The sequence below is a fragment of the Scyliorhinus torazame genome, chromosome 6 (genome assembly GCF_047496885.1).
Source record: "Scyliorhinus torazame isolate Kashiwa2021f chromosome 6, sScyTor2.1, whole genome shotgun sequence".
Taxonomy (NCBI): Eukaryota; Metazoa; Chordata; class Chondrichthyes; order Carcharhiniformes; family Scyliorhinidae; genus Scyliorhinus; species Scyliorhinus torazame.
Genome location: NC_092712.1, coordinates 114,592,656 through 114,619,309, shown reverse-complemented (window position 1 = coordinate 114,619,309; position 26,654 = coordinate 114,592,656). Strand labels below are relative to the sequence as shown.

Genomic DNA, 26,654 nt, shown 5'->3' with positions numbered 1-26,654 from the left:
TTTTGGTTGTTTTGCATTTTTAATGCATTAATTATGTAAAATTGTTTAGCTATTTTGACAAATGACAGGTGGCAACACCATCCAAATGCCAAAGCACTGGGGTATGCAAGTGAATAAGGGTATTGGATGTTCAGATAAACGTGATTAAGAACTAACTCAATCATGGATTTTTTTAATAAAGCAAATTAAATGCTTGCCTTCACCAGAAATAAGAGAATAAAAGCAAAGAGGGAGTACAGCAGTTGTACAATGTATTGGTCAGAACTCTTTTGAAATACTGTGTTTAGTTTTCGGCACCCCATTTTGGGATGAGTAAGAGAATGAAGTTATTCTCTGGAGATGTGAAAGTTGAGATCTGATCTGATTGAGTTTTTAAAATTATGATGGCAATTTCCATGATAGCTGGCAGAAGCCCAAACAAACAGAATGCAATCTTAAATCTAAAATCAAGGTCCACACATGTCAGTGCTACCACGAAGAAAGCACAACAGCACCTATATTTCCTCAGGAAACTAAGGAAATTTGGTATGTCAACATTAACTCTTACCAACTTTTACAGATGCACCATAGAAAACATCCTATCTGGTGACATCACGGCCTGGTATGGCAACTGCTGGGCCCAAGACCGCAAGAAACTTCAGAGAATCGTGAACACAGCCCAGTCCATCACACAAACCTGCCTCCCATCCATTGACTGCATCTACACCTCCTGCTGCCTGGGGAAAGCGGGCAGCATAATCAAAGAACCCTCCCACCCGGCTTACTCGCTCTTCCAATTTCTTCTATCGGGCAGGAGATGCAAAAGTCTGAGAACACGCACAAACAGACTCAAAAACAGCTTCTTCTCCGCTGTTACCAGACTCCTATCAGGTAACAGTCTGTTAGGCTGTTATGGGCTGACCTGATTAACACTACAGCCCTGTATGCTTCACCCAATGCCGGTGTTTATGTAGTTACATTGTGTTCCTTGTGTTGCCCTATTATGTATTTTATTTTTATTTTATTTTCGTTTCATGTACTTAATGATCTGTTGAGCTGCTTGCAGAAAAATACTTTTCACTGTACCTCGGTACATGTGACAATAAACAAATCCAAGAACAGAATCAGTTAAAAGATAACTGAGGAAAATATAAATTCTCACAAAGCCTTATGTAAATATAATGCAGGGCATTTATTGTTTGCTTCCACTATATCCTTAGTGAAGCCATTGGCCTAATTGTCTTCTCTAGCCTCCGTCCACATTTCAAATGTTGTCCACCCATTCGATTTTTCTTCTTACTCTCCAATTTCTCCTTCAGTAATTGCCAGGCAAGGTTTTCAGTCCGTACTTGACTCTAGCAGCCGTTTTAACTCCTGAACTTCTACCAATCAAAGTAATTGAGGTGTCAAAAAATAAATGAGCAAGTATTGATTAATACTCCTGAACAAGTATGAGTATTAAATGAATGTGGGGCGGCCTGGTGGCGCAGTGGTTAGCACTGCTGCCTAAAGGCAGCGATGACCCGGGTTTGACCCCAGCTCCGGGTCACTGTCCATCTGGAGTTTGTACATTCTTCCCGTGCCTATGTGAGTCTCACCCCCACAACCCAAAGATGTGCAGGGTAGGTAAATTGGTCATGCTAAATTGCCCCTTAATTGGACAAGGAGAAAAGAAAAAAAAAGAATTGGGAACAATGAATTTAAAAAAAAAGAAAAATAAGGAGTATTAAGTGAATTTAAGCAAAGCTGGAGATGGAGTTCACGTAGCTGATAACCTGGATCAGCAAACAACCTGTTTTGAGTTTGTAGGTTCTATAACAAAGTAGTAAGGAGTTAGCTTCATCAACACTAAGTAGAAATATTTTCTTCCATAATAATAATAATCTTTATTGTCACAAGTAGGCTTACATTAACACTGCAATGAAGTTACTGTGAAAATTCCCTAGTCACCACATTCCGCACCTGTTCAGGTGCACTGAGGGATAATTCAGAATGTCCAGATTACGTAACAGCGCTTCTTTCGGGACTTGTGGGAGGAAACCGGAGCACCCGGAGGAAACCCTCGTAGACAAAGGGAGAACGAGCAGTCTCCACACAGACAGTGACCCAAGCCGGGAATCGAACCTGGCATCCTGGAGCTGTGAAGCAACAGTGCTACCCACTGTACTACCGTGGTTGCAGACGTGATTCCAGGATGCTATGTTGCCTCCCTTGTTCCAGGGCCATGGATATCACTGAGGGGGCATCAGAGGTCATGGCCAACATTGGTACCAATGATATAGACTGAGAAAAAGACGAGGCGATGATGAATCTATGGAAGAGATTAACGAACAGCCTCGTAGGTTGTAATCTCCAGATTACTCCCAAGGTAACATGCTATTGAATATGGAAATAGGATAATGTGTGGCTGGAGAAATGGTGCAGGGGGGAGTGCTTCAGATTTCTGGGGCATTGTGACTGGTTTTGGTGAAGGTGGTATCTGTACAAGCTGGACAGACTACATCTGAACAGGACCGGGACAAGTGTGCTTGCAGGGAGAGTTGCTGGTGTTGGGAATGGTAGCACTGGTTTAAAAAGTACAGCTCAGGAATTTGGCAGTTTAAAAAATTATTTTTGTAAACACAAGGAACATAGTAAAAAAAGCTGATGAGCTGAGGCCATAATTCCTGCTTTGCTGTCTGCCTCAGAATTGCAGGCCCTGCTTTTAAACTCTTGAAGTTGAACTGAAACCCCCACCCCAGCTGCAAGCTGCTATTTGGACTGGCCCAGGCAGACCCCTTGATTCCGTATGCTCTTGTGGCAAAGTCCGTGATGTCGTTTGATGGACTTGACTAGCAGCCAACCCCCTCTTCAATTCCGGGACATCTTCTATTCTCAATTGGAATTGCCAGAATCTTTCAGAAAATTCTGGAACAGAATGCAGATTCCATTTTGGCTTTCAGTTTTGTTCTGAGCAGGAGCTGAGCAGAATGCAACTTCTTCCCTCTCTGATCCCTCAGCTGGAGTGAGCAGGTCTGGACATTGTCTCCAGCAGTCCTGTGAAGATTTAACTTCTGACTGAAAGACTGCAAGCAGCAGCCAGGTCTGTGAAAGTTTAAATCTCTGTTTGGAAGACTGGTGATTAAAATACACTCCAGCTCGGCCTGTGAATGCCCCACTGCTGATTAAAATGCTGTGGAACTGAATCTGATTTATCTCAACTGATGGTCTCTGTTTAAATACCTTTCTCTCTCCAGTCAGTTCAATCTGTGGGAGGGTCCAGTCCAGCGCCACCTGCAGGAATAAGGGGTGATTTAAAAACCTAGTGAAATCTTTAGGTGTAGAATTCTAAAAGTTCCGTGAGTCTGAGAGCCAGTCTAGTGGAGATCATTCAAAAGAAAGTAACTCTCCAGAGGGAATGCTATTGCCTGCATGTTCCAATTGAAGATGACCATTAAAAGATCCAAACCATGATGATTTCAACACTTTGAGTCCTTGGAAGATTGCCAACTATAAAATCCACAACCTCAGCAGCAAGGATTCATCTCTTAATCCCTGTTATTTTGAACATTTACTACCCCATCCACCGTGTGTCTGTCTTGTGTATGTGTTTGATGGAGGGTGGGACAGGGTTTGGGGAGTATTTAGATTAGTAGACCATTGTTCTATTCCATTACATGTTTATCTCTTGTTATAGTAAACAGTTTTTTAATGTTTCACATTCATGCACCAGATTTGTAAGTCATTGGAGCAGTTGAGGGCCAAAGATTTCAGGAAAATATACAAATTATTGGTTAATTCACTTAGTGTGGGACTCTGGGGCCTATGGGGCTGGAATTGACCACACACTAGCCCAGGGTGTCGTAACAACAGAGAGGCATGGCAGCATTATATCGCTGTATTGGAAACATGGCTTAAAGAAGGGCAAAATTGGTCCCTGGATATAGGGTTTTCAGGAAGGACAGAGCAGGATTTCAAAAGGTGGGGGTGTAGTATTATTGGTTAAAGAATCAAATTACACCTATGAAGAGAGATGATATGCTAGATAAATCATCGAATGTGGTCATATGGGTAGAGCTCCGAAATAAAAAAGGGGCAGCTACACTATAGCAGTGTACAATAGAACCCCCAAATAGTGACAGGGAGATGGAAGAGTAAATACGTGGGCCAATTTCTGAATGCAAGAACAAGAGGTTAGCAATAGTTGGGGAATTTAACTGCTCTGATATCAACTGGGATATGAATAGTATAAAGGGCACAGAGGGCACAAAAAGCTTAAACTGAATTTAAGTGAGCTTTTTTAGCCAGCATATGTCAAGTCCAATGAGAATCAGAATCATCGAATTTACAGTGCTCAAGGAGGCCATTCGGCCCATCACGATTGCACTGGAAAGAGCGAAGAGAAGGAGCACAATTCTAGATTTAGTCTTGGGACGTGAAGCTGGGCAAGTGAATGCAAAAGCAGTGGGTGACGATTTTGGAAATAGTGACTATTATATGGTTCGATTTAACATAATTCCTAGAATCCCTACAGTGCAGAAGGAGGTCATTAGACCCATTGGATCTGCACAGATCCTCTGAAAGAACATCCTTCCTCGGCTCACCCCCCCGCCCTATCTCTGTAAGCCCACCTAAGCTACACATCTTTGGACACTAAGGGGCAATTTTATCGTGGCCAATCCACCTAACCTGCACACCTTTGGACTGTGGGGGCAGCACGGTGGCGCAGTGGTTAGCACTGCTACCTCACGGCACCAAGGTCTCCGGTTCGATCCCGGCTCTGGGTCACTCTCCGTGTGGTGCTTGCACATTCTCGCCGTGTTTGCGTGAGCTTCACCCCCACAACCCAAAGATGTGCAGGCTAGGTGGATTGGCCATGCTAAATTGCCCCTTAATTGGAAAAAGAAATTGGGCACTCTAAATTTATAATATTTAAAAAAAAAATTTGGACTGGGAGGAAATCGGAGCACCCGCAGGAAACCCATACGAACACGGAAAAAGTGCAATCTTCACACAGACAGTCACCCAAGGTTGGAATAGAACCTGGGTCCCTGGCGCTGTGAGGCAGCAATGCTAACTCCTGTGCCAAATTATGGAAAAGGATGAAGATAGAACAGGAATAAAAGTTCCAAATTGGGGAAAGCCCAATTTTACGAAGGTGAGAAGTGATTTGACAAAAGTGAACTGGTTTCGGCTACTTTAAGGGAAATCAGTGACAGATCAGTGGGATGCATTAAAAAGTGAGATTCTGTGGGCATAGTGTAGACATGTCTTTACAAAGAAAAAGGTCGGTACTGTCAAATCTAGAGCTTGGTTATCTCTGGTATTGTGCACCAGCTCAACAGCAGCAACTCTGTACAACTGGCAAAATTATTTACAACACATAAGTAGGCGACTTTTTGCGAGGGAGGGAGGGAGGGGGTGATGGAGACCGGGGAGGTAAATATACATTTGGGTGCCGGAGAGACAATTACAGTGGGCAATACTCGAATGGGTTTGGTGTTGTTGTCGCTTGCTTCTCCCGGATGGATCTCGCTGCCGTCTCGCGCTCACCGCCACTTCTGCCGTTCCTCCCATCTTTCGTCTTCATTCTCCTCGTTCCCTTCTCCTGGAGATGCCCTGTTCGTTATTGTATTCCGTGTCTTCCTTCCGGCTCTCATTTCCCTGCCTTGGCACCGTTCACATCTATCCTCCACCTCCGGGAAGAACCTACTCATACAGGTTCTTGTTAAGTGGGCTCTATGTACTACTTTTAGTTGCGTCAGGCTGAGCCTTGCGCACGTGGAGGTGGAGTTGACCCTATGCAGTGCTTCGTCCAGAGCCCCCACCCTATCTCAATCCCCAGGTCCTCCTCCCATTTCTTTCTTATTGCGTCCAGTACGGTGTCGGCCCTTTCTATCAGTCGGTCATACATGTCACTGCAGCTTCCTTTGTCTAGTATGCTTGCGTCCAGTAGTTCTTCCAGTAGTGTCTGTCGTGGCGGTTGTGGGTACGTCCTTGTCTCCTTTCGTAGGAAGTTTTTGAGCTGTAGATACCTTAGCTCATTCCCCCTGGCTTGCTGGAATTTCTCTGTCAGTTCGTCCAGTATTGCGATCCTGCCATCCGTGTATAGGTCCCTGACTGTCAGTGTCTCTCCGTCCTGCCCCACCTTTTGAAGATGGCGTCAGTCAGTGCTGGTGTGAACCTATGGTTATTGCAGATGGGAGCTCTGTCCGACATTTTGGTCAGGCCAAATTGCTGCCGTAGTTGGTTCCAGGATTAGAGGGTGGCTATTACCACCGGGCTGCTGGAATGTTTATTGGGTGGGGATGGGAGTGCCGCCGTGGCGAGGGCCTGGAGGGAGGTCCCCATGCAGGAGACCTCTTCCGCGCGCACCCACTCGGCTTCAGGCTCCTTGATCCATCCCCTTATTCGCTTGGCCGTCGCCACCCAGTGGTAGAATTGTAGGTTTGGGAGGGCTAGCATTTTGTTTTTTGTAGGGCCTTCTTTGGGATCCTGGCATTTCTCCCCCCCCCCCCCCCCCCCCCCCCAATACGAACGCCATGATGTTTGTCCAGCGCTTTGAAAAAGGCCTTGGGGATGTAGATAGGAATGGATCTAAGTAGGAAGAGGTACCTGGGCAGTACGTTCATTTTGATCGTCTGGACTCTCCCTATGAGGGAGAGTGGGAGTGTGTTCCATCTTTGCAGGTCCTTTTTTACTTCCTCCGTCAGACTGGTGAGGTTCCATTTGTGGATCCCTTTCCAGTCATGGGCTATTTGAATCCCCAGGTAACAGAATTTGTGTTGGGCTTGTTTAAATGGCAGTCCCGTTAGTCGATATCGAATTATTAATGCTTCCCGGAATGCTCTCTGGTTTAGGGGCTGGTTTAGCACAGGGCTAAATAGCTGGCTTTTAAAGCAGACCAAGGCATGCCAGCAGCGCAGGTTTAATTCCCGTACCAGCCTCCCCGAACAGGCGCCGGAATGTGGCGACAAAAGGCCTTTTCACAGTAACTTCATTTGAAGCCTACTTGTTGATGCGTTGGGTACTCTGCTATATAGACGAGCCAACACGGTTGCGAATGGTACAACTCAGTTTTATTGTTAACATTTATTTTCAGTGGTAAACTGGTTACTGAGGTTCGATCATAACCCTAGAATCTGTGGACCTATTCCTAATACTATCTTGTAGTGGCACTCAGCACATGGTGGATGTCTGAGTGGCTTGCTATGAGGTCTGTGCCCTGAGCTGTCTCCTGCTGGAATGCTCAGGAAGTGTTGTGTTCCCTGTTTTGTACTGTGTATGCCCTTGCCTGTGATTGGCTGTGGTGTGTGTGTGTGTTGATTGGTCTGTTGATCTGTCCATCAGTATGTATGTGCTGTGATGTTTACCTGAATATCATGACACTTGTGACAAGCGATTTTCATTTCATTTCATTTTTCTCTTTGGCCACCGGGAGATTGATGCTGATTCCAGTAGGCCTACACCCATTCCTGGTGGTCTGGCAACCCTAGAGGGTGGGAGTTGCGTGTGTGCGGGAGGTGGGGAGCAAACAGGGCCTGGTCTTGTCTAATTCAGGACAGTTCAGCGCTCCCTCAGTACTGCACTGGAGGTGTCAGCCTTTCATTGTAATATTTTTTTTTTTAAAAAGCAAAGCTGCTGGAACCACTGTAGTGTGTAGGTCAGGCTTTTTGGAGTCTGGAGAGTATTTTTTGACAGCAAAAAAAAGGGTGCCTGCCTCCTGGTGAGGGGAGTATGTTTGCGTGAAGGGAATGGGTATTCTGATGGAGTGGAGGTGGGCATCGCCCCCGGAGCCACGCCTCTTCTTGTGACATCATATAGTCAGACATGGGTAGAGCATCGAGTAGCCAATGGGAGCCGCATGGCTCTGTGTCGCCAGTTTGATGTAGCGGCTGAGGGCAGGCTGCAGCTGTGGGGGAGTTGGTCAGGGAGCAGAGACTAGCTTGGAACGTTCACCGGAGTCACAGCCTCCTGATCCGCCCGGGGACGGCTGGTGCACGAGGACGAGGATGATGCTGTTTCTGCTGGAGGCCGGCACATCTCTGCTGGAAAATGCCGTGGAAAGGGTGGTGGAGGGGAGCTTGACATCCACCGTGCTGGTCACTTCAGCTTTTATCTTGAGTGTGGCGTATTTCTCCAAAATGACTTTAAAGCAGGCTGAAAATCAGAAGGACTTGGTACGTATGAAATTTCTTGTCCTTTTTATTTTGGAAATCGTCCTGCTGCATTATTAATGGACATGAAAAAAACAAAGCTGCGGCCACACGCTGCCTTTCTTGACGCAACTCCCATTTCATCCTGGTTGGTTCACGTCGTTTTACACTTTCAGAATTTCAGTGATTCATAACTCTTAAAATGTGTAATCTAGAAACAATGAATGTTTATGTTTTATAAATATGTTTATTGAGAAAAGAAACCGCTTAACCCACATGTGCACTGTATGGAACAGGAAAACAACATCACAATTGGTTTAATACCATCATTAAACAAACCTGGACGCATTGCCCCACCGTAGATGGAGGGAGAAAAAAAGATAACGTTATATGGGAGCATAACAAAATGGTGCACACTCCACACCGCATAGCCCCCCAACCATCATGGAAGATCAGGGTAAACTTCCAAGGCCATGACTGGGTGTGTACCAACATAGATCGGCCTCCACTCCAGTAGGGCCAATGGTATCAATGACCCAACACAGCCTTCCCTTTCTGGACTCCATACTGACACAGTGATTAGTATTGCAGCCTCACAGTGCCAGAGACTCGGTTCGATTCCGGCGTCGGACAACTGTCTTGGTAGAGTTTACACATTCTTTCATGTCTTCCCGGTTTTCCTCCGCGTGCTCTGGTTTCCTCCTGCAGTGTAAAGATGTGCAGGCTAGGTGGATTGGCCATGTTCAATTGCCCTTAGTGTCCAGAAGATGTGTTGATTAGGTGAGGTTACGTGGATACAGGGATAGGGCGGGGGAGTGGGCCTAGGTAGAGTGCTCTTTTGGAGGGTGTGTGCAGACTAGATGGGAAGAATGGTCTCCTGCTGCGCTGTAGGGGTTCTATGGAACTACCTGCACCCATGCAGGAACAAGGAATGGATTTGTCAAGCCCAACCTTGCAAAACCAAATAAAATACACAGAAACCCTAGACCCCAGATCTGTGGGGAATTACAGACGTACTTCATAGCATAACAAAACCCCAAACTCAGACCCAAGGCAGAAACACCATTTTAATGAGAGTAGAGGATCGGCAACTGTAACAGCATGTTCAGACAATGGTCAAACTTACAGGGCGACATAAGATAGAAAAGAAAAGAAAAATCATTAAAAAAAAAACTACCTGGGCTAACCCACCAGATGACAACACTCACCAATGAAAAGGAGAACAAGCCACTCAATCAACAAAAGGGCATCTCTGGGGGAAACCACAGGAAATCCACCAAGACACAGAGCACAACCCATTGGACCTCTTTTCGCTAGAATTTAGACGGTTAAGGGGTGATCTGATCAAGTATTCAAGATATTAACGGGGAAAGACAGGATAGGTAAAGATAAACTATTTCCACATTGTAATGTCGGATGACCTGATTTATATTACAAGAACACTTGTAGCTGAAGCAACAAACAATTTATTAACACTAACTGTGGTCAACTGTATACAAAAAACAGGTGAATAACAGAATTAACATGCACAAGCAACCCCTCTCTTCAATCAGTCTGAGGTCACATGACTCTAACATTCACTTATACTTGTATCGGGGGAGGGGGGCACGGTTACACAGTGGTTAGCACTGTTGCTTCACAGCGCCAGGGACCTCGGTTCAATTCTCGGAGTGGGTCAATGTCTGTGCGGAATCTGCACGTTCTCCCCGTGTAAGCGTGGGTTTCCTCCGGGTGCTCTGGTTTCCTCCCACAGTCCAAAGATGTGCTAGTTAGATGGATTGGTCATGCTAAATTGCCGCGTAGTGTCCAAAGGGTAGGTGTGGTTACTGAGTTACGGGGATAGGGTGGAAGTGTGGGCATAAGTAGGGTGTTCTTTCCAAGGGCCGGTGACGATTCGATGGCCCAAATGGTTTCCTTCTGCACTGTAAATTCTATGATACGATGATTTTGTGGCCTCTTCACCAGAGAGACAAAGAAACAAAACCCAGCTCACCAGGAAGTCCCTCCGTACACCCTTGGAGAGGGATAACCCGGACCCCTTCATAATAGGATAGCAGCCACAGAGTTGGGCCTGGCCTATCCCAGCACCAAACAACTCAGGGCCACCAGCACATCCCAAAACCTGCACCCCAGTCAGGCCTCTACCTTTCTACCTCCATCCAGAGCAACGTACCAAAAGAGGATAGCTATTCAAGTCCCAGTCAAAAGGGGCCCCCACCTGAGAAGGCGAGGAATCGTCAAGACACTTAAAAGTTAGGCCTCCTGGAAGGGAGGGTGGACTCCTCTCTCCTTAAACACAATACCCCCTCCAACCCATCAGGCCAGATCAGGATTTAAAAAAAACACCCCATGCTCGACCAGTTTAGCAACCTCCAACCCTTCATGACAAGCATTGAGAATAGGATGATAGAGGACCAATGATCAGTGGGCCCTTCTGACCTCTGGTCTCGCAGACAGGATATGTTGTGCTCCATTAAATCTGATGCACCCAGCCTCCAAATCAAGATTGCCAAAGCATGGCAACCAGTTCTTGATTTCAGTCGGGAGTTCATCTTCCATCTCTCACCAGGGAATGGATTCAGGAAGACATCCCGCCCAGCCCTCATCTCCCGAACCCGTCGGGATACCAGACACGCCATGCAGTCGGATTTCAACAACACACAAGCGGCCCCTGACTAGGCACAGTGCTTTTTCAAGAGCAAGAACCCTCTCATGTGCCTCTACCGCTCTCATAAAGGCACCCTCAATCCCTCAAAGTGAGTTCTGACGACCTGCACTGCAGAGCTGCAATTCCCGGTCAATCCATCTTCGCAGCCAGCCATCATTCAGATGCACACAGCCCCGCCAAGACGAGAGCCCGCTCAGCAGCAACTGTGCCACTCCCAGCTTGGCTCCACCCTAGTCACTCCAACCTCCACAAACGGGGATTTTAACATTTTATCTTGGCTCTTTCTCACAAAAAGGCCAATAGGGAACTTCCAGGGACATTAGCACAAGCCATGTAGCCCAAGAAAAACATCGATGAAATGTGTATCAGGATGAAACAACGGATGAAATGACGAGTAGAGCCACAGCACGTGAAAGCGCAACCACACCCCCACTCACATCCCCTGACCCTTTCGTAACTGTTTATTATGAATGCATGTATCATGTTTGAATTAGTTCATCGAAAACTAGCTGTAGTGATACAAAAACGTGACAGGTGTAACTGCAACAAATGGATCAGCTTGATTTCTGTTCCTGCTCACAGTTTCTTCACCTGCTCTGGTGAAGAGGCCACGAGATCATCGTATCATAGAATTTACAGTGCAGAAGGAAACCATTTGGCCCATCGAATCTTCACCGGCCCTTGCAAAGAACACCCTACTTATGCCCACACTTCCACCCTATCCCCGTAACTCAGTAACCACACCTACCCTTTGGACACTAAGCAGCTCTAGGGTTTTAGGACCACTGTTTTGTCGCCATTTTCCTCTGAAAGCAACGCAAGGGCACTACCTTCGGATCTGTAAAGTGCCTGGTTTATCTCAACTTACTCTGAAAAGGCAAAAATTTGAACAACAGCTTAAGGAAGCCATTTCACCCAGTTACTATGCAGTGGCTATGAAAGTGTAGGATGGTGCTGTCAGTCCAAAAAGACATTCTGCCTATCACACAGTTGAGCAAACTCGTGTGTAATTGTCAGTGTTAATGTAATGCCAGGTATTATAGGTTGTGCATCCCAATGATTGGGTGATCGAATCAAACAACATGTTCTTCCCTTGGTTGTTCATAATTGGCAGAGTACAGACCGTACTCAACCAGATCGCACTTGCAAAACCCAAAACAAAACTGTTAGATGAGATTCTGTGATTGGGCAGAACTTGTTGAACAATCCTGAATGCTTAATAGTTACACTTAACAACCAATTGAGGATAATTAGTCAAACTTGTAACGTTAATTTATGCTTTCTAGAAGCAATAATTCATACCCAGGGATCCACTCTCTGTATTCAAACTATTATTGTCTGTAAATTATCAGACACTTCGACCAGTTTATTAGTAAAACGGTTTACCCGGATGCTCTTATTTGTGAGATGAACAAATCAGAAACATAGGGTCACAATTCAACCCAAATTTATTCACAAACGCAATAAAACAGTTACTCTCCCAAATTACCCCAAATATAGTTTGCCCAAGATTCTAATACTACCCTTGCCAATGAGCTTGATCGAGCTGCAGGTTCAATAATCTAAGCCTCACTCGTGCCAGGGACCTTGTCTGAGAAGGGTGGTCTTGCACTCGTCTTCTGTCCGTTCTCTCGTCAAAATGTTGCCGAATAGATTTGCTATTCCAGAAAATCTGATGACTCCTTCCTCAGACAGTGCACAAGAATGCAGGAAGTAGACATCTGGTGATGGAGATGTGCTGAGCAGTTGCACATCAGGTGGCTCGCCTCCAGAACAATAAAATAGGCATTTTTGGACAAATTTAGCCCGAATATTCAGACTCCATTTACCCGTAGCAGGAAAGGAAGAGGATAGGTGCAATATTTTTAATTAAACTTTTTTTTATTGGCACAAGTAGGCTTACATTAACACTGCAATGAAGTTACTGTGAAAATACCCTAGTCGCCACACTCCGGCACCTGTTCGGGTACACAGAGGGAGAATTCAAAATATCCAATTCACCTAACAAACACGTCTTTCGGGACTTGTGGGAGGAAACCGGAGCACCTGGAGGAAACCCATGCAGACATGAAGAGAATGTGCAGACTCCGCACAGACAGTGACCCAAGCAGGAATCAAACCTGGGACCCTGGCGCTGTGAGGCAACAGTGCTAACCCCTGTGCTACTGTGAACTAGAAAAAAAAGAGTTGATTTTCGGATTGGCTTCGGCAGCTAAGGTGCAGGCTGAGGAGACAGGATGGCTCCTACACCACAGTGAGAAGAAATGTTCGTTCTTTTCGCTGGTGCACAAAGCATACTCCAGGACAGACTTCTTGCAATGGGAAAATCAGTGCTTCCAGGAATAGCAAGGGTGGAATACTCCTCGATAGTTATCTCCGACCATGCTCCACACTACATGGATGTGCCCAACGCCCCACGTAAGGTTGGACACAGACCACTTGGCCGATTAGGCCTTCTGCCAGAAAACATCACAGGCCATAGGCAAATAGATTACTAATAATCAGAACGGGGAAGTCTCACCTTCCACATTCTGGGAGGCACTGAAGGCTGTGATTAGGGGAGAGATTATAGCCTACAAGGTGTGTAGAGACAGGAAAGAGAGGGAGGCACGGCAACAACTGGTCGATGTTCATGATGAAATTAGATATAGGTGGATGAAAGAACAGGGTGAGTAAATCTGATCAGAACTATGTGCTTGCATGATGGATAAACACCAATATGGACTGCTTTGACCAAATGAAATGTTTCATGTTCCAACGTCTGTGTATTTCTTTGAATTCACTGTCTTTGTTTATTGCATTATTAATGCAAAACATATTTTTCTTCAGAAATACCCACCTTATATTCATTCCAGCATTCCATTCCTTGGACATGCACTTGCTTTTGGAAGAAGTCCAATTGAATTTTTAGAAAATGCATACTGCAAGGTAAGTGCTAACTACTGTAGATTGTGGTGCGTATGTTGACTTTTGAAGCCTTAAAAATGTTTTCGAAGAGCTTGTATTTCGAGTATAAAGTGTAAACGCCAGTGTCGGTATTGCTGTAATATAACACCGATGATTCAAATTTATTCAGTGTGACATGTTTTATTGATTGAATTCCATAAGGATACCTTTAACCACAATCAAAACATCTTAAAAAATAATTTCATCCATGATGCTGAGGTGACAATATTTGTGTTTTTGCTGCTGTTTGATAATGAATTGCTGGAAACTGGTCATTTTGCCATTTAGGTCTTTTGGTAGTCTCTGAGTAATTTTGATCTTTTGCCGCAACTCTAGAAATTTTCCTTCCAAGTCGAGACATTTTCGTTCCATGAAGCGGCTATGCTGCCTAGCTGTTGCTCTGGAATTTTTGCTCGACTCGGGGTTTGATTTGGCCAACTTAAATGAATATATACGCTTTGCATTTCTGGTTACGTTATAACCACTCTGACAATATTCAAGGACCATGCATGCTTCTCAAAATCAGGCCAGAAATTGGTACCTGTTCTTATGGCACATTTTGTCTTTGGCGCCTTCTTCAGGGTGGATTCCTTCTTCCTCCATTCTTACATAATTTTCACACTGAATTACCTCACTGCAGGACAGTTATTTGAGAAGTTAGCAGATGTTACAACTTTTAGCTTGGAACCCACTTTGTACTTCATTTCTTTTGTTGCAGGACCCATTTTTGTCCATTGTTCCCCATAATCTGTCTGTGTCATAAACGCCCACACATTTTCTTGGAAGCATGGCCCGTTGGGTGAGCTTTTAACTTCTGCGCATCTTAGTAATATGACCCGTATTGCATGCCTGGTCCAATGTACCAACTTATACGGTCAATACATCGTGCTTTTGAAGTGAAAATTGTAGCCAATTCCAAATGCGAATGTAAAATTTCTTAGCAGAACTGTTGTCCTGCTAAGTCTTGCTGTATACAGACATGGACTACTTCATTATCTGAAGAATTGAAAATTAAACTGAACACTAATATCAGTGATCATTCCAACTTCTGCCCTTATGATTGAGGGGAGGTCGGTGATGCGGCAGCTGAAGGTGATTGGGCCTAGGACACTGCCCTGAATAACTCCTGCAATGAGATGGTTGACCTCCAACAACCATTTTCCTTTGTACTAGGTATGACTCCAGCCATTTGTTACAATCCCAGCTAATGTTACTACTGGATAGTCAGGATCCAGAATGGATATTTTTTGTTTAGAGACATGGATGAAAAAGACTGCCAATTAACTTTTAACAAAACAATACAGCATTTATTAAACAAGAAAAAATTAACTGTAATCACTACTCCTCCATCCCACCTATATCTTCACAGATGTATGTAGATTTTTAAGGACAAGTTACAAAACATATAATGTTCCAAGAACACTTCAAATCCCTTGACGGCCTTTGAAATGCAAAACTTTCATTCAATTTTACACAGCAAGATTTGCATTTCAAAGGCTGTCAAGGGATTTGAAGCCCTTTGGGCTATCGAGGAAGCCTCTGACACTTGTAACAGCTGTTGCTTTAAACACCTTTGTCTGAGGCAGCAGATGTTCGGGGAGGGTAAGTTAAAATACTAGTGCCTGGAGTGCTCATCAGCTTTCAGGCAGGGGTGGCTGATGGGGGGTCTCTGATTGGGGTAGTGGGGCGGGGGTTGGGGGAGTGTGTGTGTAAGGTCAGCGTGCATGCTGGGGGAGGGGGGGGGGTTGTAGGTGCATAATGGGGCAGGTGGGTGGTGAAATACTGCTTCCAGCAAGTCAATCACCCAGCGCGGGCCATGGTTAGTTGCCTTCCTTTTGCAAACCTGATGCTGCTAGGTCCGGAGAGATGTCACAATGTGAAGTCAAATTCAAGATAGAGGTTGTATTCTTGGAGTGTCACTGGATGTCTGTCAAATTAAGCAGAAATGTTATAATCTTCCAGTTGGGTGTTTACATCCAAGAAATGAAATGCATGATGAGCATATGACAAAGACTTATCAAAAAATTGACGGTCTGTTGAAAGGGATAGGTTTTCTGGAGCGAATGGCCTTTTTCATGAAATGCTTTGTCTGATTTTAAGGCAGATTAATTACAGCGATTTAAATGAACAACAAAATGCTGCAGAGGCTGGAAATCTGAACTGAAAACAGAATGTGGGGAAAACACTCAGCAGGTCTGGCAGCATCTTCCATGCAGAGAGAAGAGAATGGTGAATGTTTCCGGTTGGGAAAGATCCTGGACCTGAACCCTTAACCCAAACATTTTCTTTGCATAGCTGCTGCCTAACCTGCTGACTGTAGGTCGCATTTTCTATTTTATTTTCCAGAAATATAAATAGCCAGATTATATCTCCACTAATCTTACTACTGAAAGCAAAGAATCGCTGAACATTACTTCACAATGAGTACCAGAGTCACTCTCATTGCTTTTCTGGCTCTTCCAATTGTTTTTTTTTTTACATTCTCTGTTATTCCTGAAGATTTGTATAAAGTTATAAATGTGGCTTTAACTATGGATTATGCAAGATGAGTTTGACTTGTAATGAAGCTACCCTTGAATTGGTACTCACTTAGTTTTCTTAAAGATAGGCTTCCATTGGTCATAACCTCACTTAACTCCCACCAAAATAATTTTCCTTTGCCAAGTTTTCCACGCCCTGTGAATTTGAGTCATGTTTTCTGTACAATTGGCTGTTCCATGTTTTGCGTAGATAATCCTAATGGAGGTGTCTGGTCCAATTCCACTAAGCACAACCAAAATCATATATTTATATCCCCATTAAAATCCACCTTGCTTCATCCAGCTAATTGGTACTGGCCCCCCTGAATGCTGTCAAGGTTTCCCAGTTCAGCTGCTCAATGGGTAATGTTGGCAGTTGTGAATTAGATTGCACTATTGTGCATTTACATCCAATTTATAAATCTCTAATAGTGTATTATGCTATAAATGATTAGGGTGGAAGTTTAGAACAAAGAATAAACAACAATACAGCACAGGAACAGGCCCTTCGGCCCTCCAAGCCTGTGCCGACCATGGTACCTGCCTAAACTAAAACTGTCTGCACTTACGGAATCCATATCCTTCCATTCCCACCCTATTCATATATTTGTCTAGATGTCCCTTAAATGCCACTATCGTACCTGCTCCCACCACCTCCCCAGGCAGCACGTTCCATATATTTACCACCCTCTGTGTAAAAAAAAAAAAAAAACTTGCCTCACATATCTATTCTAAACTTTTCCCCACGCACTTACTTTAAACCTATGTCCCCTAGTACTTAACTCTCCTACCCGAGGAAAGAGCATCTGACTGCACTCACTCACTGCTGAATCGTTACAAGTTGCTGCTTCCAAATGTATTGACCTCAAACAAATGTAATAAGGATAAGAATGTTTTATTTAATTGGAGCTTGTGCAGAGAATATCCAAACTGCAAATGTGAATTCAGTTGACTATTTGTTTTCTTATTTACAATTCCTGATGTGTCTTTCTTTTTGTTTTTTGTACAGTATGGTCCTGTGTTTAGTTTTACAATGGTTGGGAAGACATTTACTTATTTGCTGGGGAGTGACTCTGCAGCTTTGCTCTTCAACAGTAAAAATGAAGACCTGAATGCAGAGGATGTTTACTCCAGACTGACAACACCAGTTTTTGGCAAAGGAGTTGCTTACGATGTCCCAAACTCCGTATGTATATTTGACCTTTGTATGGCAAATGCGGTGCTACTAGCATCCTGGAATCTCAAGCCTATCTTGTAATTATTTAATTTTTTTACAGTGTTTTGCTGTCTTTTTTAAGATTTAGTTTGTTGCCAGTTTAGCTCTGGTGGTCCATGAACATCTCTTCCAGGATAGTAAGCAGTTTAATATGGAACTAGTCTCATGTAAGAGGCAATAAAATAGTGAATGTTAATTTTCTCCCAAATGAAACTTTTTTTTCACAATACTATTTCGTAATTAATTCTTGTCACCAAAAAGGTATGAAATTACCCTGGACTTTGGCTGTGTTTACAATGCACATGTCAGATGGTTATCATAAATTCTAAATATTTTTTGTAAAATGGCTTACATTTCCATGCACACATTTGGCTATTTTCAAAATGTCTGCAATGAACAGGTAAAGTACATAAAGATTAGTATTATAACAACTGACCATCACAGCTTGTTCCTTCCTAATTCGTAATGACCAACTATTTTGTACCATGCTGAATGCTTGACTAGGCCTCTTGACTGTCTCAATCAGAACTGGCATGGGGAACAGAAGAGTTCAGGAGAAAAAGGAAAGAAAATTAAAAATAACATCTTCAGCTTGCCTGTACTGCACCACTGGAATCATAATTTCATCTTCTGAGCTTGGATGGCTCTGTGTCCCTTTATATAACCTCAACCAGTTAGTCTTTCCCTTTCTTTAAAATTTAAAAATTCAGGCTGCATTCTACCTGGGTCAGACTTTTTTTCTTGCAATCTCATGCTGTGATATTGCTTCAAATATTTTTGCATTTATTTTAGGGCTGCATGGTGGCACAGTGGTTAGCACTGCTGCATCACTGCCGAGAGCCCGGGTTCAATCCCGGCCCCGGGTTACCGTCCGTGTGGAGTTTGCACATTCTCTGCGTGAGTCTCACCCCCACAACCCAAAGATGTGCAGGGTAAGTCAATTGGCCATGCTACATTGTCTCTTAATTGGAAAAAAATAATTGAGTACTCTAAATTTATAATTTTTTAAAAAATTCTGCTTTTTTAGCAGCCTCCGATTATTCTGCTTTGTTCTCTATCTACCATATCAAAACCTCTTAATCCTGAAACACTCTTGTTGGGTCACTTCTTAACTTTCCCTGTTTCAAGGAGACTTGTCCTAACTTTTCCATCCTCCTCACAGCTGAGGTCCCTCATCCTTGGTAACATCCTAATAAACCCCACTGTATATTGGGGAGGTGGTGGCGTAGTGGTATTGTTGCTGGATTAGGAAACCAAAGACCCAGAGTAATGCTCTGGGCATCCAGGTTCAAATCCCGCCACTGCAGATGATGAAATTTGTATTCAATAAAAAAATCTGGAATTAAAAACTCTAATGATGACCATGAAACCATTGTCGATTGTCGTTAAAATCCCATTTGGTTCACTAATGTCCTTTAGGGAAGGAAATCAGTCATTCTTGCCTGGTCTGGCCTACATGTGACTCCAGACCCTTGGAACAGGGAAAGTTAAGAAGTTGACTTTCAATTGCCCCCTCAAGGGCAATTAGGGATGGCCAATAAATGCTTGCTCACCCTATGATGTCCCATGAACAAATAAAAAAAATTCCATTCTAAAGTTGTCCCATCTTGAAGTGTGGTGCCCAGGATTGTCCACAATACTCCAACTGAGATAGCCATCGCTTTGTATGATTTTGTTTTCATTCCAGTTTTCCCACATTCAACTAGGAATTGGATGCCATTTTGTATGAGAAAGAGAAGATGGCAATGAGAAAATGTTGGCAAGCCTTGCTAACTCAGCTAGTCATGGGTCTATTAAATTACTCCATATTCCAGCAGACTCCATATTATACTCCGGATCACCTGGCGCGATGTGAGGGAAAGACGTACACAAGGTGGCTCCCACTGGAAACCTGACCTTTGTACACTTTTTCCCGGTACCATGGGCTTTTAGCTTCTCGGAAAAATCCTGACATTTGGCTGTACAGAGCTTTCTCAGAGATGTCCAAAGGAGGTAAAACCAAAAATGACTTGGCATAAATTCCCTCGACTGACTCCTGAAGCCTCTCGGGAATCAACTAGAGGTAAGATGGTGGAGGCAGCTTCTTCTCCAACCATTCCACTAACTGCCAAAGCTCTCACCATAATTTTGGCAATCGAGCTCGCTAAATATCAGCAAAGCTCATCGGTGGATCTTAAAAGGTCAATTGTGGGCTCCTTGGCCCCCATTCGTTTAGTTCTTGAAACCACCAGTAAAACCGTCGAAGTTCATAGAGCCACAATTAAGATCATGGAGATGGCATTGTAGGATCATAGTAATAGGATCACCTCCCTGGAGTCCAGCCTTGCATCTGTGGTCCAAGTTAACAGAACATTAACAGCTAAATTGAACAACCTGGAGAACAGATCCAGAAGCCAGAATGTTTGTATTGTGGAATTTCCAGAGGGGATTGAGGGCCGCACCCCTACTCAATATATCTCAGACCCGTTCCGCAAGATGGGGGGTGAGATTACTTCCATCCCATCCCCCAGAATTAGATCGGGCCCATCGCTTGCTTTGACCTAAGCCTCACTATGGTGATCCTCCTCCTGCTGTGATCGCACAATTTCACAATTTCAAAGAGAAGTAGTTGGTTCTTCAATGGGCAAAGGAATGCTGGGATTTCACAAGGGAAAGCCGCTCTATTAGGCTGTACCAGGACATCAGTGCAGATCTGGCTAAGAAAAGAGCCACTTTTAAGTCCATCCTATACAAGTGTGGAGTCCAGTTCGGGATGATTTATCCATCTCGCTTCGAGTAACGTTCCGAGATAAAGACCACTTTTTTGACTCGCTGGGAGATGCTGACTCTTTTGTCCAAAAGCACAGGTTGTGCTTTGTTTAATCTGTTACATGACTCTGTGTATGGTTGTATTTTGCTTCTTTTCATGTTCGTTGTGTGGATGTATTCTTCATGCCCTTAATTATATTTGAGAGATTTCTGGTGTTTGTTCTTTACTTTAACTTATTTTTCCCTTTCTCTTTTCATTATTGTCGTTTGGCATGTCATTTAGTTGCCAGCATGGCGTTGTAAGTTAAATAAAAAATAAAAAAATTAGAGTACCCAATTCTTATTTTTTTTCAATTAAGGGGCAATTTAGCATGACCAATCCACCTACCCTACGCATCTTTGGGTTGTGGGGGTGAGACCCACGCAGACATGTTAGACATGGAGCTGTTAGATGTTTTAGTTGCTGTTAGACGTTTTAGTTGTTGTGATATGAAGAGTCTAAAGTTCTGTTCCCTTTTCACAAACACACATTTATTTCATTCCAACAGCCTTTGCACAAAACTAACTATATATCACCTGACAGAGACCACCTGAAGCCCCTTTACATATCAGTGCTAATGGATACTTAACATAAATGAGACAACTAATTGCAATCTCTCTTAACCCATTACTTAACAGTCTCCCCTTGGAGAAAAAAAAATAATTAGGTGAAAACAAAATTTCAAGAAACTCAAAAACACACACATGATTTCCCCCCCCCCTTTTTTTTGTTTGGACGAGAAAAATAAAAGTCACAGAAACAAGCGCCCTTCATTAACAATATCCAAAAGTTTCTGTGAACTCGCCCCTCTTTTCGTAAAACAGTCTGACAGTTGATAGCTCCTGTCGACCCATTTTATTTTTGTTATTTCCCCTCTGTCCAACATCTGCTTCAAACTTGCGATGTCTATCCGTAACCTCTTTTCATTGACACTTTTTGTAGAGTGCACATTTTCCCACAGGGATTTATTGACAATGTGACAGTCAATAGGTATATTACCCAAATCCCCTAATCCCAAAATTTCTGTCAATATCGGACTTGTATAAAAGGCCATATCCACCGCCTCTACAAGGCTTAACGTCTCAGCAGCCAAACTGCTTTTTACCACTCTCCTTATTTTCTTTGTTTCCCACACAAGCGGGCAACATTTACCATTGTTCCCCCAAAGGAAAATTACAAAACCTCCTGCGCTTGAAACCCCATCACATAAATTTGCGTAGGACGCATCACTATAAACTGTGTTTCAAGTGCCTACGGTCACCTAAAACCGGGAACTTCAAAACACACTCCTGCATTTTTAGTTGGCCAACGCTTTATTTGCTCTTATTATGTCTTCTACTTTGGGATCATTCATTTTTGTACTCAATTCTAAGACATCAAAACTCACGTCCGGTCTAGTCTGTCTACCTAACCAGTTCAGTTGCCCAATTAAACTTCGCAGTTGCTCTTTTTCTATCTTTGAAACCACTGCGTCTTTTTGTGAAACTCGGCCATGACTAATTGCTATTGGGCTGATGCTTTTCAAATAAGATTGCTGACGTAAAGTTGCCCCTAACTTAGTCTGTCCAATTTTCAGTCCAATATATTTAAATGCACCGGAAGCCTGACTTCCAACCCTGAATTCTTTCCTCAAACCAGAGATTACAATAGCTTCAAAATCACTAGTCCCACCCCACAAAAAATCATCGACATGCATCATAAAAGTGCCAGAATGATTTCCTTTATCGTGCCAGTAAAACATTGCAGGATCTGCTTTCAACTGGCAACAGTCTAAGTTTAACAAAACTGACCTTACCGAAGAATACCAGACTCTAGATGCATCATTTAATCCATATACACATTTGTTCAACTTCCAGAGTACCCCTTCTGTGTTAGCTGCTTCTTTAGGAGGACGGAGAAAAATGTCTCTCTGGAGCTGATGCCCTGCAAAAAGGGAGCTTTATATCTATACATTTTCATTCCCATGCCTTTGTGGCTAATAGAGCCAAGAAGGTCTTTAAAATAACCTTTCCTGCTATAGGTGAATCTACCCTTAAATCCTGATCTTCTAAGTTTTCTTCAAATCCCCTTGCCACAAGCCTGGCCTTTGCCTTATAAGTTCCATCCGGAAGAACCTTTTCCGTGCAAATCCATCTGTGGGATAGAGCTCTTTGTCCCCTCTCCGGTACTTCCGTGTATACCCCAAATTCACTCCAACTATGCAATTCTTGCTGTTTAGCTTATTTGATAACTTTTTCATCTAATTTATTTGAAGCCACCAAAATCTCACGTGCATGTGGGCTTCTACTCCTATTAGTATTCGTAGTCTTACTCATGTTCCGAGATCTTGATAAACTACGTCCCCTCTCCCGCCTGGTAACTTGTTCTATACTGCTACTGCTTAATCTTTCCTTTCTGCTGTGGGATGTCCTTTCAATAATTCTCGACCTTTTCCTGCGGACCTGTTCACTATCCAATGTACTATCTGAACTGGCACTGTTTCTGTGCCCTCCATTTCTGAACTTCGTTTTCCCAATCCATTGCCTTGACTCCTTCCCCTGAATGCTGTACATTCAACCAATGTTTATACTTTCCAGTGGCCTTCCCTGCTCTACTAATAACAGTTGCATCCTTCCATTGACTAGACCCTTCAGGCAAGTATGTCACTTTTGTACCAACTTTTGTCAGTTGCCCTTTCGGACAAATGGCCTGTTCTAATTCATTAGATGTGTTGTGTTCCTCCACAGAAACCCTGCCTATATCAGTTAATTGGTCCTCATAGTTCTGTAACACATGCGTACCAGATGACTCTGGTTCCTCGTCATGTCTGCCTGCTCTGTCTAAATTTGAAAATTTGTAATCTGTACCCATTATCCTTGATGAATGTACCCTAACAATTTGATTACCATGTTGCAAAATAATTGTTTTGCCATCTATGCCTATGATCTTCCCTGGGCCTTTCCATTAATTAGAATTGTCTCTCTTATAGTATACCATGCCTCCTTGCTGAAAAACGGCATCTGATGGCCGTACGTTATGTCTTAAAGCTCTGCGAATTCTTTCAGCGACTTCTGCTTCCAAAAAAGCTTTTCTATTGCTATGTAATGCATTTAAATGTTCAGCAAAACCAGAGCTAATTGTAGTCCCCTCCCAAGCTGGAGGCTGGTCATCCAAAATGGATGGAATTTTAGGATTTCTACCAAACACTAATTGATAAAGACTATAGCCCCCAACCATCTGCAATGAATTCTTTGCATGTACTGCCCATGCTAAAGCTGAATATAGCTGCAATTTGGTCGATCTGCCAAAATTTTCCAAAGCATGTCATCGATGACAGCATGATTTCTTTCACAGACACCATTACTAAATGGGCTTTCTGCAGCCGTATTCATAACTCTGATAGTCATGTTTTCACACATATCCCTAAACTCATCATTAGCAAATTCTCCTCCATTGTCCGTAAGGATGTTTGCCGGTGGACCCATTCCTGTCCCTATCCATTTTTCCACGATTTGATCCAGAATTTCTCTCTTTTCTTTACTTCGTACAATCGTTGATTGACTAAATCTGGTTGCTAAATCTACAAAATGCAAAATAAATATATTATTTGCTTTATCCCAGATCTTAAGGTCCATGGCCACAATGTTGTTAAAATCCCTGGCCAAAGGTAGGGTTATTATCGGTCGTGCTGGTGTCCTTCTGTACTTCCTACAAACTTCACAGCGATCACTAACCTGTTCTATTAGTTTAGTATAGTCGTCATCCCTTACCCCTGCATCCTTTAATAAATTTTTCAGCCTCCGAGGAGACGGATGTGCAAATTGCCTATGCAGTTTTAATACCACAAGCTTTTTATCAGCTAAAGTCCCATTTTCAATTGCCATTAACACATCCTTAACCACTCTACTTGTAATATTATTTGTCAGTAATGGAATACAATAGTGTCCCGACTGTGTAAATTGTAAGTCCACCGTCTTTCCAAAAACTGTTGCCTTATCCTGTTCCATATCCAGTTTCATGTGTGCTTTCTTCATCGACGGTCTGCTCAGAAGCAAAGGTATCTCACTTGATACAACATCCGTGCTAATGAAATGATTCACTCCGGCAATATTGCAAGGGATCACCACTCTTTTCAGCGACTTCAGAGTATTATCACCCCCAAACCTGAAACTTGTGGAACTTTCAAATTCCTTAACCTTGTTACGATTTTCAGCATTCAAAGAGTCCTGGTAACATTTTAACCAGTCAATTCCACACACAGTAGATGTGCAGCCACTGTCCAATACAGCACAGTTGAAGGATTCTGCAACCAACACCCTCATTACCGGCGTAAAACTGCTTGTCAATAGGACAATGCCTTCTTTCTGGTCACTATCTTTTTCCTCTTCTGACTCTTCCGTGTCATGTGTCGCTTCAAACACTCTATCATAACGAGTTGGACAATTGAAAGCATAATGGTATTGAGAGTCACATCGAAAACATCGATTTATCATGCCCCGTGAATTTCTGGGGTTCATCTTCCTATTGTAGGTTCTAACTGGGTTTCTGTCTTCATAATTTCCTTGTCTCGGTCTCAGTCTCTCGTCTTGAGCCCTGTTCGTAGCCATACGATTTCGCCATCCTGTTAGTAGTGTATCATCCATATTCTGCCTTATTGCAGGCTGACCTATTTGGGTCATCAAAGCCATCGGAATCGAATGTTTCCCCAGAAACCTTTGTAAAGCTTTTGTCATCTGTTCGAATAAGGTATCCTTATCAGTAAACTGAACTCCTGTCAAAACCAGGAGCCTATCCACGTTGCTCACTCTAGCACAGTCAAATAATTTAAAGGCCAACACAGACTGGAAATTCCAGGTTGTGTTTCTGCAGCCTTTTATATAGTCTGCCAAATTCCATTATATAGTCTTGCATGGAGATATCCTCCATTTTCCGGAACTTATCAAAATCCGACCATGCTTCATACGCACTTAACAAGTCATCTTTCTTATAAATCTTATCTGTATAATGTAATAAAGTCTCCAGACCTTCTTCTGAGTCTAACTCTTCCAATTCCAGCTCAGAAAGCACTTTGTTTTGTATTTTACTGCCGTATGGTAGAGAAAGAGCCAATGCCATACCTTGTTTTCTCTTTCCCAAAGCGGTTACCTTAGTCCACATAACTACTGCACTTCTCCATTGGTCGTACGATTCCCTTTCAGAAAATAAAGGAGGATAGTCCTATCCAGTCATCTTTATATTCTGTTCAGCCATATATCCCTTTTTTTTTTTCTTTTCTCACTCCTTGTTTTGATCTGGAAAAATTGTATCTTTCAACCCTTCACATTTACACAGCAACCATCCTCTGCTACCAATTATTAGACGTTTTAGTTGCTGTGATATGAAGAGTCTAAAGTTCTGTTCCTTTTTCACAAACACACATTTATTTCATTCCAACAGCCTTTGCACAAAACTCGACATCACCTGACAGAGGCCACCTGAAGCCCCTTTACATCTGTGTCAATTAATGGATACTTAACGTAAATGAGACAACTAATTGCAATGTCTCTTAACCCATTATTTAACAAGACATGGGGGGGGAATGGGCAAACTCCACAGTGACCCAGGGCTGGGATCGAACCCGGGTCCTCAGTGCTGTGAGGCAGCAGTGTGCCACTATGCTGCCTTGCATTGTAAGTTAAATAATTTTTAACTCTCCAGTTGGTAGTCTCCCTGCTAACAAGGTGTGTTAGTTAATGGGAGTGGTATTAGAGGGTTTTCTGCATCTCATAACAGTAGTTTTTAAAATGAGCTTAGAGTTCGTCGTTAGTGATGGTTTGTTAATTGTAGGCTTTAGGTTAAGTTTTTGTTTGCCACTATTCCATTTACTTTTGGGTGTTACTATTACTCAACTGTAGCGCTTCTGAAATGGGGTGGGTTTTAGCTTTAGTTTGCTGACTGTGCTGGTCTGTCTTTGTCAAGTCATTGGACTTGGCACGGTGGCCATCTGGGTGGATCTTACTTTGTGTCCCTTGTTTAATATCTCTCCTTGGAAATGGCTGTACTAGGACATGAGTGCAGATCTGGCTAAGAAAATAGCTACTTTTAAGTCCATCCTGTGCAAGTGTGGAGTCAAGTTCAGGATGATTTATCCATTGAGGGGTGGTGGGAGACCTTCGATCTGACTGATTACCTGGAAGGTTTAAGGTTTGAATGGCCCTGTAAATGGTTCAGAGCATTCGCTCATCTTAAGAACCTAAACTCTTGACATTGTATTTTTGCAGGAATCCATTTACATATTAAGGATCAGGCCAGGCTATACAAAGGTTGGGTTGGGCAAGTTTTTCATTCTAATTTCAATAGCAGAACCAGGGGCTTGGTGATTCTAATGAATAAAAAGAGCCCATTTCTCCTCTTCTTAGATTGTGACTGACCCCAATGGTCGATA

At 43.2% G+C, this 26,654-nt stretch overlaps 1 protein-coding gene across 1 annotated transcript in view; it reads left to right on the top strand.

The window, feature by feature from the left end:
* Positions 1 to 7,787: 7,787 nt before the first annotated feature.
* cyp51 (cytochrome P450, family 51) overlaps positions 7,788 to 26,654 on the top strand; it is a 55,966-nt gene continuing 37,099 nt past the window's right edge. Inside the window, exons 1-3 of the mRNA XM_072508698.1 lie at positions 7,788 to 8,138; positions 13,612 to 13,710; positions 17,257 to 17,433. Of these exons, the coding sequence (XP_072364799.1) occupies positions 7,971 to 8,138; positions 13,612 to 13,710; positions 17,257 to 17,433 (444 nt within the window). The 5' untranslated portion in view covers positions 7,788 to 7,970. The remainder of the gene's footprint in view (positions 8,139 to 13,611; positions 13,711 to 17,256; positions 17,434 to 26,654) is intronic.